At 37.4% G+C, this 15197-nt stretch overlaps 1 protein-coding gene across 2 annotated transcripts; it reads right to left on the bottom strand.

Annotated features, from left to right (window-relative positions):
* Positions 1-2846: 2846 nt before the first annotated feature.
* On the bottom strand, positions 2847-11591 carry lhx6b (LIM homeobox 6b). 2 transcript variants are annotated; one of them, XM_010736858.3, is made up of 9 exons: positions 11388-11591; positions 10597-10727; positions 9805-9936; positions 9261-9382; positions 7248-7468; positions 6476-6576; positions 6265-6360; positions 4768-4939; positions 2847-3642 (listed from the first exon to the last, which is right to left on the bottom strand). In XM_010736858.3, exons 2-9 carry the CDS (start codon positions 10597-10599, stop codon positions 3560-3562), a joined length of 930 nt encoding a protein of 309 aa, XP_010735160.2. In that variant the 5' UTR covers positions 10600-10727; positions 11388-11591; the 3' UTR covers positions 2847-3559. The 2 variants fall into 2 exon arrangements, with proteins under 2 accessions (XP_010735160.2, XP_027131178.1); XM_027275377.1 differs by having other exon boundaries at positions 7248-7465.
* Between the last annotated feature and the right edge of the window lie 3606 nt (positions 11592-15197).

Raw genomic sequence — 15197 nt, 5'->3', positions numbered from 1 at the left:
CGTATCTGAGAGGGACTTTAATGGGGAATGGGTTTTTTTACAGTGTAGTGCTGGCAGGTGGCCCAAACTGTGTCAGCCTGATAATCATCTCTCTGCTCGGCTTGAAGACAGCTTTTGTTCTCAGATTTCACAAGGAGGAGCATTCCTGAACAGGTTTCTTCCTGGATGGAACTGATTGAAAGTGATTGATTTGGAAAAAAAAGTTTGATTTCAAGGTAAAGTTTAGGAAAGAACAGGAGTACTCCATCAGTCTCTGATGCCTCACAAGCGGTGCTCTCGGATATACGCTCTGAAACAAAGACACAAATAAGCCTACTTGTAACTAAAAATCTAAACAACAATGCAGACACAGACACTCACACAACACCTGGTCCAGTCAGCATTTGGGCATCTTTAATTAAATCTCTGTGTGGTATAAGGGAAGCATCGTGTGTATGTTTTTATCTGCTGTTTTGGTGTGACAGTCCTGCTCCACCACAAGCAAGCAGAAACTGCCAATTGAAACTATATTACACTTTTACATAAATATGTGTTCACCTGCTTTAATTCCACAGAGAGACAAGTTCAAAACAAATCAAACATTTGTCAAAATACATAACCAACAGCATAAAACACTACGTCACTTTCTTGCTGAGAGTGAGATGAGAAGATCGATGTCATCAACATCTCATTTGTTTAATCCATACACAAACTGGAGTCAGGACTGCAGTTAGTTTGATAATCATGATAATTAATTTAGATAATTTGTTAATTTGTTGGTTTTCTTTGTTTTATGTTATAGTAAACTGAATCTTGGTTTTAGGCTGTTGAACATAAAACAAACAAATAAAAACAATATGAAGACATCACTTTGGGCTTAGGAAAATTGTTATGGACTCAAAGCGGCATGAACTACAAGAACGTTTTTCCTTGCCACTGGTGCCAAGTGCTTGCTCATGGTGGGAATTGATGAGTCTCTGTAATTAATACAGTCTAGACCTGCTATATATGGAAAATGTCATGAGACAACGTCTGCTATGATTCATCATCATTCATCATTCATCATTCATTCATTCACTAGCTGTACTACTCTTTACTGCTCCAGTTAACACTAGCATTTAAAGCATTGGAAGCCACATCACATTTAAACTTGTCGTGCCTTTATTAGATGTATTACAGCACAGGAGTTCAGGGATATATTAGCTTCAATACAGCGCTCAGCAAGCACAACCAGGTCAGTTCACCACACACATACGACCTATGCACGTAGTTACTGCCACACCCATTATAAACTAATGGGTCACTGCCATAACCATAACAACCCAAGCACAGCCATGGCTACAGCCACAATCACAGTGAAAGCCAAAACTCTGTCATCCCATGGCTGTAGTCATAATCACAGCTACAGCCTGTCTCAATCAGCCTCAGCAGCAGCTGGTGAGAGAACTAGGTTAACCTCTGCCAGATATCTATCTGGCTGCAGTGATACAGATTTGAGACATAATCTGCCAGTTAATCAACAATGAAGTTTTCAAAGTATTGCCAGATGAAATCAGCAGATTTTTCTTTTTATCTCATTGCAGATACATTTGTATAAATTATATCTGCCAGAGCTAACATAAAATGCCAAAGATATATTTGAGATAATATAAAAACAGTAGTGTCATTACATGATTAGCACAGCAGTGAGATGAGCAGAGAATGTCATGCTCTTGGTAACAGTTTGTTAAAGGAATATTTTGAGTTTTTGGATTCACTTTTCGTCATTATTATTTCACTGAAATAGAATATCGGTATCAGTATCTCATGTCTGCATGCTAAATATGAAGCTTAAATATGAAGACTCTTAACTTAGCTTATCTTAGCAGACAGACTGGAGCTACCCTGGGGCGACAATCATAGAGGGTGTTGCACTATTTCTCAGAGAGCAGTTGCCCCAAATGAGATGTTAGGTATTGATTTGTGGGCTTTAGAGATGCTGGAATATTGTTTTATTCATTGTGGACTAGTTGTTGCATTCTGTTTCCCGTCTTTTTGCTAAGCTAAGCTCACTAACTGCCAGTTGTAGTTTTATATTTAACGGGCAGATGTGAATGTGCTATCTTCTTATCTGTCTTATTCCCTAAAATGTTGAGCTACTGCTTGAGAATATTAAGGGATCTGTATCAACAATGTCTGTATATGTTTTGTATGTAAAACAAAATCAACATGCATCATCAACAGATTTGTTTAAACTCTCAAATATTATAGTTAATCACTACCAGCCTGAAAAAAACTTGTATCCCTGTTGGTTTCAGGATTGAGAAACTGGGCATGGTACCCCCCACATTGATCCGGTTTGTAAAATCCAGATCTAATGATATTCTTTGACTCAGAGTCCTCCATTCATTCTTCCCATTGCAGCCCCTTAAGTGCTGTCAATCAATGTAACAACTGTAGATAATCTGCATTAAAAGGCCTCACAAAAGCCAGCAAACTGCCCGATCGATGGCCACACTTTGAGTAAAAATGTCGTTTCAGATAATCGTTTTCACAGTAGGATTGATCACATTTCCTGTTAAGTGCAAATTGGAAATGATGATGTGCAGGTTTGTCCCAGGATATTGCTCTCAATAACAGGTTACTGCAGATACTTGACCTCTGACTTTTTAATGTTTGTAGCCCTTGTGTAAAACTAGTGTCCCAGTGTAATGCATTCACATTTCTCTGTATTGACATACAGACATCTGACATTTTCACATACGCACACACACACACACACACACACACACACACACACACACACACACACACACACACACACACACACCCTTAAAGACACTCCTTCCTCATGCTTCTTGCTCTCTCTGTATGATTACATCAACCTGATCCTCAATTATTCAAACACTAAGGTTTTCATAACAGCTCTGATACATTTTTATTAAACTGTAGCAGTATTTACAATATACAATCACTGAATTATTCAACTTCAAGACACATTTAAAAGTGCTTTTTAAAAGTTTTGTTCTGAATAAATAAGAGTTTCCATTTTCTGACAACAACACAACAACAAACAACAGTAAAGCTGCAAATGTGCTCATCAATACAACCAATACAGGAAAAAAAAATGCTGAGGTTTTACTGTAACACTGCTACAACACTCGCTTTTTCTTCTTCTTCTTTTTTTTGGAGCTCATATTGCAGCAACATAATTGAAATACCTTGTATGAGTGGGTAAACAAAAGGAGAAAAGTCCTGACCTGTTACAATGTTTTATGTCCCATCAAAAAGAGGAAAAATAAAATAAAAGTGGTCTTCTTCCTTGCATCACAAAATACAAGACAAAATAAAATAAAAAAAAAACTCCCATGTTGGCGTGGAGGCGGGACTTTTCTCCAATTTCCACAGTCTGATGTCTTTAAAAGACGAAAGTTTAGCGCAGCTGTCTCACAGTGAAGAATCCGACTTGATTGAAAACAGATCGCTGTTAAGGGGATTAGACTCCCAAACAGAGCAGATTAATGACAGTATGTCCCAATGGATGTTTTTTTTTTCTTCATAACGTCAGAGTTGTGACGCAGCAAAACGTAGATGTAGAAGCTCAGCGGCTGATGGGAAGCTGTGGTAAAGAGATGGATGGATGAGTCAAGTGGCCCGGGGCAGTGAGGACCGAGAAGGGATGAGCTGCAGGAAGAAGAGAAACAGCATGAGTTTGTGGAGCATGTTACTGTAATATAGTTCAAGAGCATGTTGCTGATTAGGAACTCGAAAGCGATGAACGAATGATGAGTTTCGTGAGATTTAGACTACATAACTACAATACAATGTTTTAAACTTGTCACAATGTTTGCCTCAAAGAGCTTTGCAATCTGTACAACATATGACTCTATCTGTAGATCACTGATCGGAAAACAGGGAAGGAAAAGAAAGAAAGTACAACACAGGAGGGATCCTCCTTGCAAAATCCTTTGTGCTGCACTGCAGATGAAATTTTCTTGTATACTTTGCCTTACAGCTATGACAGCTGTGTGTATTTTACTTCAGTATGTGCTGAAACATTGCACAGCAATACATACACATCAATACATGCCTAATACATTTTAATGTGTATATTGCAAACATTTATACATTTCCATCCTTTAATTTTGGTGCTCTATTTTTTACTTTCCTTTCCTTTTCCTTTTATTCTTTATCCATACTCCACATATATTGTGATTATTATTCCTTATTACACATCACAGCCTCAAGAGCATGCCACCCTGCGAGTAGATATAGCCATACTGCAATATTTCCTGGTACCTGTAGTGAAAATATCACTTAGGTAAAATACATTATTAGTATTAGTAAAATACTTTTATATTTTAGTAAAGTATTTTTATAAAATGAAATCAAAGTATCAAAAATAGTCAAAAGCAGTTAATTAGTAATTAAGGCTGTTGGAGTTGGTTAAGAGGAAGCTGATTTTAACTAATCTAAAATAACTAGTAACTACAGCTGTCAGATTAATGTGTAGTGGAGGTAAAAAGTACAATATTTCCATCTGAAATGTCATGAATAGAAGTTTAACGTGTTACATTCCACCACTGCATCTCGTTTGATCTAACAAATAAAACTGTTGATTGATACCAACACGTAGAGACAGCTGATAATGATTGAGATGAGATTAAAATGTTGGGAAACAGATGATTGAATATACTATTTACATATCATTATACATATCATATATCATATTGTGTCATTCTGATGACATGCGTCAATCAACAAACATCCCAAACAAATTGGGCCATGGCAATTAAACCTGACACTCACTGTCCAGGTATCCATGCAGGGCCAGTAGATGTGGTCGGTCCGGGCTGCTGAATGGTGAATAGTGGATATCATCTGGCAGTGATGGAGGCATCCTGGACAGTGGAGCGCTCTGAGAGAAGCTGCTCTGAGGCGGCTGCTTTTTGTGGCGTGCACGGCAGTTTTGAAACCAAACCTGGGAAACATACATACATGTATGATGACTTACATATGATGTGAATGTGCGGCGAGCGCAGGGAAATATACTCTATTGCAAACACTGTGGGTCAAAGTTTGAAAGCTGTCCAGACTTGATTTGTTTTGTTGTTTATCTGTCTTTGCCAGAGAATTACTGTGTGGTGCAGAGCGTGTTTTAACCCTTTCAGTCCCAAAAGATTCAAATATGTATGGTTCGCACATTTTAGGTTATTCTTTTTGCAGAATAACTAAGACTGTTGAAAATGAAGATTACTTCATGTGAATAGTTTCTGTTCATATTTATAATGGATTTTTTGCACATGTACAATTTAGGTACATCTTTAAAAAATATTTAAAAAAAACATTTTATGAGATTTGTGAAGTCAAATATGAGAGCTAGTAGCACAACTAGTCAGTGACAGAAACTGTGAGCTTACACAGCCTCATTATTATTTTATGTATATTATACAATTTATGCCTATACAGGATCATGACTTAATCACCTAAAATGTAACCTAGAATGTAAATAGTTCACTAAACTCTCAAAACCAATAAACAACAGGCAACTATTAAAAGAACTATGTACATTTCCTATTGGAAAGAATGGGAGGTGACCAAATGGGAGGCCTAAATGTTGTTTGGATTACTATAACAACATGTAAAGAGGGGTTACAATCAAGAGTGACACTTATATTCATAAAGACCAAGGTTATTGATGTACTGATTAACAGCGAAATAGAACAATTGGTTTGTGTGTGAGCCTCACATAAGCAGTGGGTAGGAGGCCAGCTAGGTCAACACTGAATGATTTAAATCTGGCAGTTTCAGAAGGAAAACAAGCTTCATTTTAAGGGTTTATAAGCATGCAAGCAAGAACATTGGGGCCCACTAGTATAAATACGTTTTCAGAGATTATCCTACTCCGCCATGCTAAATTCTTGGGGAAATTCTCTGGATTTAGGTGGCTATTTGACTGAAAACTCAACAAGCTTACAAGATGTGAACATCAGCAAAAAGTAGCCTGGCACAAAAAAAAACTGGCATCTATTTAAGTTAAAAAATAAAAAAAAACCTTGCGAGTGTCATACAGGCATATTCCGGGAAAAAGCTTATGTTAGGCATTTGTATATGAGTGGTTCCCAAGTATTTTATGACTTCATACATCTTTAAAACAGTGATCCCTCATCATAAGTTGCATATCTACCAACTCTAACAAGCTCAGCCAAAGAGAAAACTTAATTACATTAAAAATTAATGTTAATATGGAGCTGAAACAAGTTATTTTTCTTTTGTCTTAACAAGTAATGTTTTATAATTTCCTACCTGTATGACTCGCCTGCTCAGTCCTGTCAGTTCTGCCAGTTTCTGTAGCGTCTGAGCGTCAGGGTTGTTGTCCTGAGCAAACTGAGACTGCATCACCTGCAAGGGACACACTTCCTTCAGTCATAAACCCACACAGATATACAGGCACTATGAAACAACAGCTAACACTGTACTGTACCTGAACACAAACACACATCAGAGCAGAATCTACCTGCAGTTGCTCAGCGGTGAACGATGTCCGTGCCCTCTTGGCTGGTTTTGGTTGGCAGTCCTGATCAGAGGGCAGCGCTCCTTCCAGAGTCAGTCCTGTTCCTTTAAGAAAGCACACGTCTGATTTTATTGTTTTATTCATTTTATTGTGAAATTACACAAAACAATGCAGTAATGAGTTCACAGGCTAATTTTGTCACAGCTCAAGTCTCGCTCATAAAATTGAACATTATCTAAACAAACCGTTTAACATAATTAAAATGTTTTCTTGCCAGCAACCGCACAGTCCAAAGTATTTAGACTATTATGACCAACGTTTTCCTCACTGACAGCACAACAGAAAGCAGAGTCTTTCACTAGAGAAGTTATTATTACTGTGAAAAATACAAGAAGAAATAACAAGGTAATATAAGAATTTCACAATCCATATGCTGTTCTGCAAACCTAACCCTACAGATGTTGTAGTTGGTCTATTATTTAACCCTGAATTATAACCATTGCTCAAAAACTTAGATTTTTATTATATTTTTAAGTTAACAAAGATCAAATTTGGTATTTAATGTTGAAAATAAGTATAATATAAGTTGGACTAAGCTCATACAGAATAAATCTGTGATGTGTGGAAAAAGGCTACTTGGAAAGAAACCTAAAGGGAGCACTGGAAACTTTAGAGCCCAAGTTTTGTTACATTTGTTACTAAGGCTCTGACTCTTGCTTATTTGTTGGTAGTCATCAGAGACCATCTGAAAAACATCTTCGATAACGTCTGTTACCGTTTTCTGCAGCCCTGCGGAGGTTGTCCAGCATGATGTCGTAGTGGCTGCGGCAGAGAACCCTGCCCTCCACTAGGCCAAACTCCTCCCCAGTGGACAGCTGTCTCTTACAGGAGAAACAAGCAAAACAGGCCAGGTGGTACACGCTGCCACGAGCCCGCCTCACCCAGTCACTGGCGTACACCTGCCGGCCACATTGGGCACACTTAGTGCCAAACCTACTGTGAGGAAGAAGGAAACAGACCGGTGAAGGTTGGCTGCAGATCACAGAGGGATGCCCTTAAGCACATGGACGCCGCTACAGTGACATTTGATGTGAAATGTGAGAACAGCAAAAAAATATAACCAACATCTTTCTTTCTTTGTACAAAGGAATGTTATTGTTTATCTGTTGTGGCAGGAAGCTTTGGACGGTGTTTCCAGAGTGACTTCAGCTGCAGTTATTGACCCAGCAGCACCACCTCACTCCTGCTTTACCTGCAAAATGTCACTGCGAGGGGTGTTTTTAAATTTTTTTATGTCTGTACTCAGGTGACTATTGTTTCATATCTATCCATGGTACTCCTTAGTAAAAGGGTACTCTCCTTTAATACCTTATCTTTTATACCATATCTTTAATTGATGGTTATTTACAGTTTCTTCTTTTGTAGAATATTATAATTGAACATTGTAACATGTAAATATATAATAGACAACATATTTTTTTTCTGAAAACTATGCAGCAGTTCCACCGGTCTGTATGTACCCTGTAAGCTAAAACCCAGGGCAAAACAGTTCACAGCTCAGTCATTGCCACTTTTAGGTTATTGCAGTGAGCCCTGCACTGTGACTGGAAGGAGATCTTGGTGAGTGTATTAACATTTTTGGGGACTCAGACCTTCTCTCGCATGGACTAGACACAGTTTAAACAGTCTTTGAGTAATTCAGTTTAAAACTGTTAAAAAAAATTAAATCAAAATACCAAAACCCATTGAAATGCAGTAGGGAGTGTATGGCAGTAGCTCACTTTTCCTGGTTGGTAATCATCTCTTTGTCCAATCATCTGATCTGACTCACAGGCAGCAAGTGTGAACAAACACAGTCTGTTTGAAAAACATGGTTTTGCTAGACGTGGTTTGGTTTGCTATGATATGATATATTCTGCAAAAAAAAAAAAAAAAAAAAGATCTTGTAGACCAAAACGAGCCCATTATGGCTCATTATGCAGAACATATTTTCACTGAGTTGAAGGCCAAATCACATTAGACTTGAGTCCAAAGTTGATTTTGGAGAGCAAAGATCAATTATCTATTAAAAACAGCCAGAAAAATTATGTCCAATAATTTATTTTCATATAGAAATGATCGTTCACTGAAAATTCGTTCTATCATTTTTCAGTTTCACCAGGAAACATAATTGGGTAGAAAAAATTACGGTTCCCAAAAAGACTGAATGATATTAATTACATGCATATTTTGCCTGTTTTCAAGGCTCTTGAAAAACAACAGGAAGGATGCTCTTCGGTTAATTTGGGTTGCCAGACGCAGTTATACATCGGAAGAACAAGAATGTGTACAAAAACGCTCAGGTCATCTCTTTCATGGATGTCTTTTATAGAGGCTATTATACATTATTGTTTTCCCAAATATTTTACGAATGCAATTAAAGACATTTGCAGTTAAATGAATTGGCCATGAAAATAAAAGGACAACTCAACAATTATTTCTTTCAAAATAAACTACATCGACATGGAAGAGACCGGTAGAAAAATTCAATAATTAATTGAGAGAAATAAACGTTTAAAAACAGAAATGTGAATATAATTGAATGACTGAATTAATTAATTTACTTTCTACAATCGAAAAATCATATTTATTAGCCTATTTCAGGCCCAGTAGGACAATAAACACATTTATTTTAAAATGATACGATGGAGCAAATCTATAACTGAGTATTTTGATACAAATATAGTTAAATCGAAAATGAAATCATCTAAAATGAAATAATCAGCAAACAGCAACCTGAACCTGTTACCTGAAATAATCCAGTTTGCAGTAGATTTCTTTGTTTTTAACGTAGCAGCTGTTGTGTTGGCGCAGAGACGCTCTGCAGACCGAACACTCCAAACACCCCAAGTGCCAATTCAGGTTGTTGACCTGTGGGAAGAAATCACACTTACAGAGCAATGTTGTACGTCTGAGTGTGTGTGATACTCTCTCAACAGGATGTTTAAGGTGAAGCTGTGATTATATTTTACCTTTACTGGAAAATAAATTAAAAAAACAAAACAAGAAAATATAAAATAACAACAGGATTTATTTTCTGTTTCTCTACAAATATAAGACAGGAAACGTGTCACAGGATAAGGAGATAAAAGAGAATTGCATTGCACCACATTCACCTATTATGCGCTTGTTTTGTTGACATCAATCCACGACGTAAAGACAAAAATAAAGACTAAAGGAAAAGCTACAAACCAAATTAAAAGATGGAGTTGGAGCTTGAATCCCTTCAAGCTTCGTGGGTACGTGTTATGCTTTGTGGTAGTGTAAATATTCATGAGTTTCCTTCTGCTCACCTTCAGCAGGTATCGGTCATGGATCTCCATGCCGCAGCTGGCGCACTGGTTCTTTGCCGCCGGAGGAGAGCAGAGGCAGGCGGCCTCCGACGGACTGGACTCCCCGGACTCCTTCTTCACCTCCGACTTAGACTGCGTCAAAAAAGACGGTTTTATAAAGAGACGGTTTCATCCTCTCGTGTAGTTTTTTTTTTAAGAGTAGATCTACTGGCAAAATATAAAATTCAATAATAAAAAAAGAAAGAAAGAAAAAAAATAGTCCGTGAAGTATTTCAGCTGAAATCAGAGAGGTGGTGGAAACATGAAGCTCCAGTCCTGGAAAAAAAGACACTAATATCTAACAAAAAATAAATAAATAAATAAATAATAATTTGATTATTTTATCACCAGGCTAAATATATATTACATTTACTTTTAATCTCATTGTACATGCATGTGTAGGATGATCCAACATTTTAAGTTTGATTTAAAATTCACAACACAAAGATTTATCTCAGGCTAAAAAATATAACATTGACTGAACTCAGTGTGAATCCTCAAATTTAAATTGGATAGCTGGAATTTATTTTTTTTCCTCTCCATGACATCGCTGATCAGAAATGCCCACACGCTTCACACTTTAGTCTCCTCCTGGTTAAACCTGAGCCAAAGCCAGAGTCCTGCGAAGGTTAGCCCACATGCAGAAAGTTTAGGTTGGGGGCAAAAAGAGGAATTGAGAAAGGCTTACACACATTGAAAGACAAAGAAATCAAAAGGTTGCAAACCAAACTCGTCCAGATGTTTGTGACTCACCATTTTCGGGTCTTGAACGCTGCCTATTTGGAGAGAAGATGGAGCTTGCTCTGCGCATTACGCATCTCTGCCCCAGCCCACACTATATCCGGTCCAAAACAACGAATAACAGTTTCTCCTGCATTTAAACCCTGGCAACAAAAGAAATTTTGATGCAATTAGAGGAAAAAAAAAGAAGAAAACCTATATACGATCGATCATTCTTCTTGTGCGCAATGGGAGGCAGTATTCCCATGCAATCAAACGCAATGAAAAGAAAGGATGGTACTATATCTGCAATTAGCGGTGGATTGAAATGCTTCGCTTGATAAGTGGCAACCCGAGTGTCAATTTCATCTGGCAATCAAAAAAAAAAAAAAAAAAAAAAAAAAAAACAAGTAACCGAGCCACCAAGCTAAGAGAGTAAAAAGCGGCGCATCCTAATTTCAATAGCTGTATAATCGAAAATCGAAAAATCTCCAAAGTGAAGAGGCTCAATTGGAGATCGGTCTATTCATAACAGACAATGTCAGAAACTGCAGCTGATCTTGAAGCATAAAGGAGCTTGATTGTCTCGTTCTCATGATGGACCCATTTAAGTACTTGAGGCTCCCCTGGGTGATTACAGCTGCATTCATAAACTGCCAAAAATCTGCGTTTGGGTGCCAATCCAGAGTCCGTGTTGTCCTTCATTTCGTCGAAATTAACAGGAATGCAAGATTATGTTAATTACCAGCTACGGTATAAATATTGGAGGCAGTAAAATGAGAAGAGATGGCCGATGGGAATAAGAAGAAACATATACTTCATACATGGAAAACCTGCCAAAAGCGGCGAAAACATCGTCCAATAAAAGTTTTCCCAGAACATCACAGGCAAAATATCCAAATAATCCCGTGGAACATGGTTATTTAAACTGGCTTTCTGTCTGTCTTCGACACCACAAAAAAATTAATCCAACTTCATTAACTTTGTGGGACTGTGGGAATCAAACCAGTGGCACCTCCCAGACAGACTCCCAGTGCTGTTGGTTCCGCTGTAGGTTCTTCTCCCCGCCTCGACTCAAAGTTTACACCCAGTTGAGTCAGGCAGGATGTGATGCTGCCTATTGGACCAGCAGTCCCGGCTTTACGCTCCTTTACTGTATGCAAGAATATTTATGACATAAAAAAAGACAATCAGCAAACGTCTATCAGGAAATATCTACTGAAAGTTAGTTTTCTTGAAATAGTTTCTCTGTATCACTGCTGATTGCATGGAGGAGAGAGATATAGGATTAAAGGTGTGTATGATGAAAATGCTGCCAGGTATACAGTACTGATTAAACATCATATAGGACTTTTTCTTTTTCAGTTCCTCTTGTCCACACTGATGTAAGAGATGAGGGACAAAATCAACAGTCCTTGTTCTGAAAAGACATTGTGGTGTTCTGAAGTTTAAGAGAGAAATCAAGTTGCTATTTTACAGTTAGTTTAGCACTAATTTCCCTCTTTGTGTTGCCACCTCTATAGACAGCTGCTCAGCAATGAAACTGAAATCTAGGCAATGTTGCACTATAGACAAACTTTGAACCTCGATCATTTTACTCCTTTAATATGGGCTGAAATGTTCACAAAAAGACACAGGTTACATGAAGAACTTGTTGCACTGAAATGCTTCATGTGGCTGGTAAGCTTAAGAGATTTTGAGCTCATGTATTTGAGACCTTTCACATATTCATAATCTTGAAGAGTACATGTTCAAAATTCAAAGAAATCTGATCCTAATGAACTGACTACTGAACTGCTTGCATATTTTAGATGTGTATGTCGTATAGTTAAACTAATGGACCCTTTGTAACCATATATGCTGTAAAAACTGACGTATTTTCCTGTTTTGTTAAATTACAATTACAACATTCTGTTTTTCCTCTTTTCTTCCTTTTGTTGGTGCTAGCATTCATATTTGTATCGTTGTTTAATACATTCATGTAACCATGTTTTTTGTGTTAATTGGGTTTAAGTGAATAAAAAAAAATATATATTTATCCTGTGCTTTTATGTCGTAGGAGTTCACTGTCGAGAAGTGGCAGGAAATGAAGAGATAAAGATGGGTGGTGTCGTGCAGTAAATGTCCTTGAACCATAAGACATTGAGACCTTTGGTTGGTGCCTTAAACCCCTAATTTGACTTTAGTTGACTCATGATTTCTGTGTATTTGAAGCCTGCATTAACAGTGTCACAATTTCAGTCTGGGAATTCACAGCCAACATAAAAAAACAAAACAAACAATGAATAAATAAAAAATCCCACATCACCTGCTGCATTTCAACTGGGATGGTACTTTAGTCTGCTTTTATATGTCATTTTAGGGATTTCTGGCAGCAGACAATAGCATTAAACAGTGCTACCAGACTCTGTGACAACAACTCATAATCTTTATTTTATTTATGAAGGTGTTATTGTCTAAATATGGTTATTTTATCTTTTTACCACCAGTTTTATGTCTTTATGAAACATCTTAAACCTTGAAGGGATTTTTAGTAATTGAAGGATGAAACAAATGAAAATGACGTTGACGCACTAACTTGAAATTTTACAACCCTGAGATCCATTTAATAACTTTGTCATAATGCTCCTACATAAAGAGAAAAGTATGTTGTGTGGTTTAGGAGAGATTGAAGATGAAGTTTCACGTGGACATATGATGATTTAAGGACTGTTGTTTTGAGTAATAATTCACTCGCTATGGGAAGGGAACCTTTTTGTTTGCAATATGTAAAGGTTTTATTCTTATCTGACAGATGTGTCACCACTGTTTTTTGTGTCCACGTACTGTAAAGGCAACACATTATATTCAGCTGTAAAGTTGTGACTTTTGTGCTCCAACAGAACAAGGCACTCTGTCTTCCTGTTAGGTTGACATTTTAGAGATTTCACAATGACTCACATTGAAGCCACTGCTTTATTTCTCACACTATAATCACCAAACTCCCTGCACCTACTGAGAGGGAACAAAATGACTTAAAGTAAAGGTTTCCCTAAAATCAATAACACTTTAATTCTCATTGATCACTCGTAATGCATTTCTAACTGCAGAATTACATTGTCTCAGTCTCTTTGTATTGTCACGGTAATTCACTTCTGTGCATTAACTGTAATTACTAGATGGACAGGGTCAACTGGAAGTGGGTTGGTCAAGATGTAGGAGGACTTAAAGTAGGGAAGGAGTGTTATTTCACCTCCATTATCTTCACTCTTTTGTAGTAGTGCACAAGAAGATTTTTGACCAGTTTTGGCCAGTGTAGAGCTGGTTTCATTCTGTTACCTTAATACCTGCAAGTACTTTAGGTACTTAGTACTTCAGGCACAATAATCATGAGGATAGTGTGGTAAAACTTTAAAACCACAAATAGCAAATACATTGTCACCTTCTGAGGTATTCCAACATATACTAAAGTCTTCTAATTTTAGTTTTAGATTTTCAGATAGAATTTAAAAAATGAATTGCACATTTTTAAAGCTAGCATCCAAGAAGGAAATACCAATTTTAGTGTAATGATAAATGAATAAAGCTACACTAAATGTCCACTTACTGGTTTATTCTGCTTTCAGCCATATTACAATATGTCTACATAGTTGTCATGAGTCTGTGTGTTCAAATTTTCTATATTCTATTAATAATTATTACTGAGTGATGGAAATTCTTGAATATTTACAATTTTATGAGAACTCGGCAGCTGGTGTTTTGTGTTGTTTTGTTATTTTTATCTACAGCGCATGGAAAATGAACCCATTGTGAAGGTCATCTAGAAATAAATGTGCATTATGCAACTTTTAAAGGTGTGACTTGTGTTTTCCTGCACCTCACCCCTACAGAATTTCCTCCTTGAAGATCTGGCAACATGAAATGCACAACAACCTCCTGACAATGGTTATATCCGAGGATGGGTCACCTGTTGCATCCTGTACAGCGCACCGTGGATGTGTGAATGTCACAGCATTGCTACTGTACGTGTGCACGGCTGCCCTTCCTTCAGCTGTCTCCGATCCACAAAGACAATAAGGGACTAGCACACAGACGCAATAAAAACAAACTGTACCACATGCTAAAGCTATTAGACTCATCCAATGAGCCCCAGTGGACAGTTTTATGGCTGGTACGTCAACAATGTATGACGTCCGTCGTTCATTCACAGTGGAGGTGCACAGAGGTTCAATTGAGGGCAAAAGCGTATTTACTGTGGTGAACATTAGGAAACAACCAGCATTAAGGTGGGGTCCTTTTGTCATAACAGAACAACAATGCTTGTATAACATACTGTTCTTAATATGAGCTACTGCTGTAAGTAATTTCCAATGTACTGATGTGAAGTTGAGCAGCCAAAAGACAGCTGACAGCTTAATGAACTGACTATTTCAGAGCGTTTTCTTGGCAACCATCCTCTCTTGCTGTTAGTGTTTTTGTTTTTTTTAATGAAAGCTTTATGGGGTAGTATTGTTTTCAGAAAATTAGTCTTAATGCACTTTTTGTGGTCTTTTTTTAAGGTTACAGTGTCAGATTGTGCACAAGGACCCAAGAATCTTTTTTGGCCTCTTTAAATCAAAACATGCTCTCAGCTGGCTTTGGCAGTAATTATATGA

The sequence above is a fragment of the Larimichthys crocea genome, chromosome III (assembly GCF_000972845.2).
Source record: "Larimichthys crocea isolate SSNF chromosome III, L_crocea_2.0, whole genome shotgun sequence".
In the NCBI taxonomy this organism is placed as follows: Eukaryota; Metazoa; Chordata; class Actinopteri; family Sciaenidae; genus Larimichthys; species Larimichthys crocea.
Note: the sequence above shows the minus strand (reverse complement) of the source record. Positions and strands in the feature narration are given on the sequence as shown.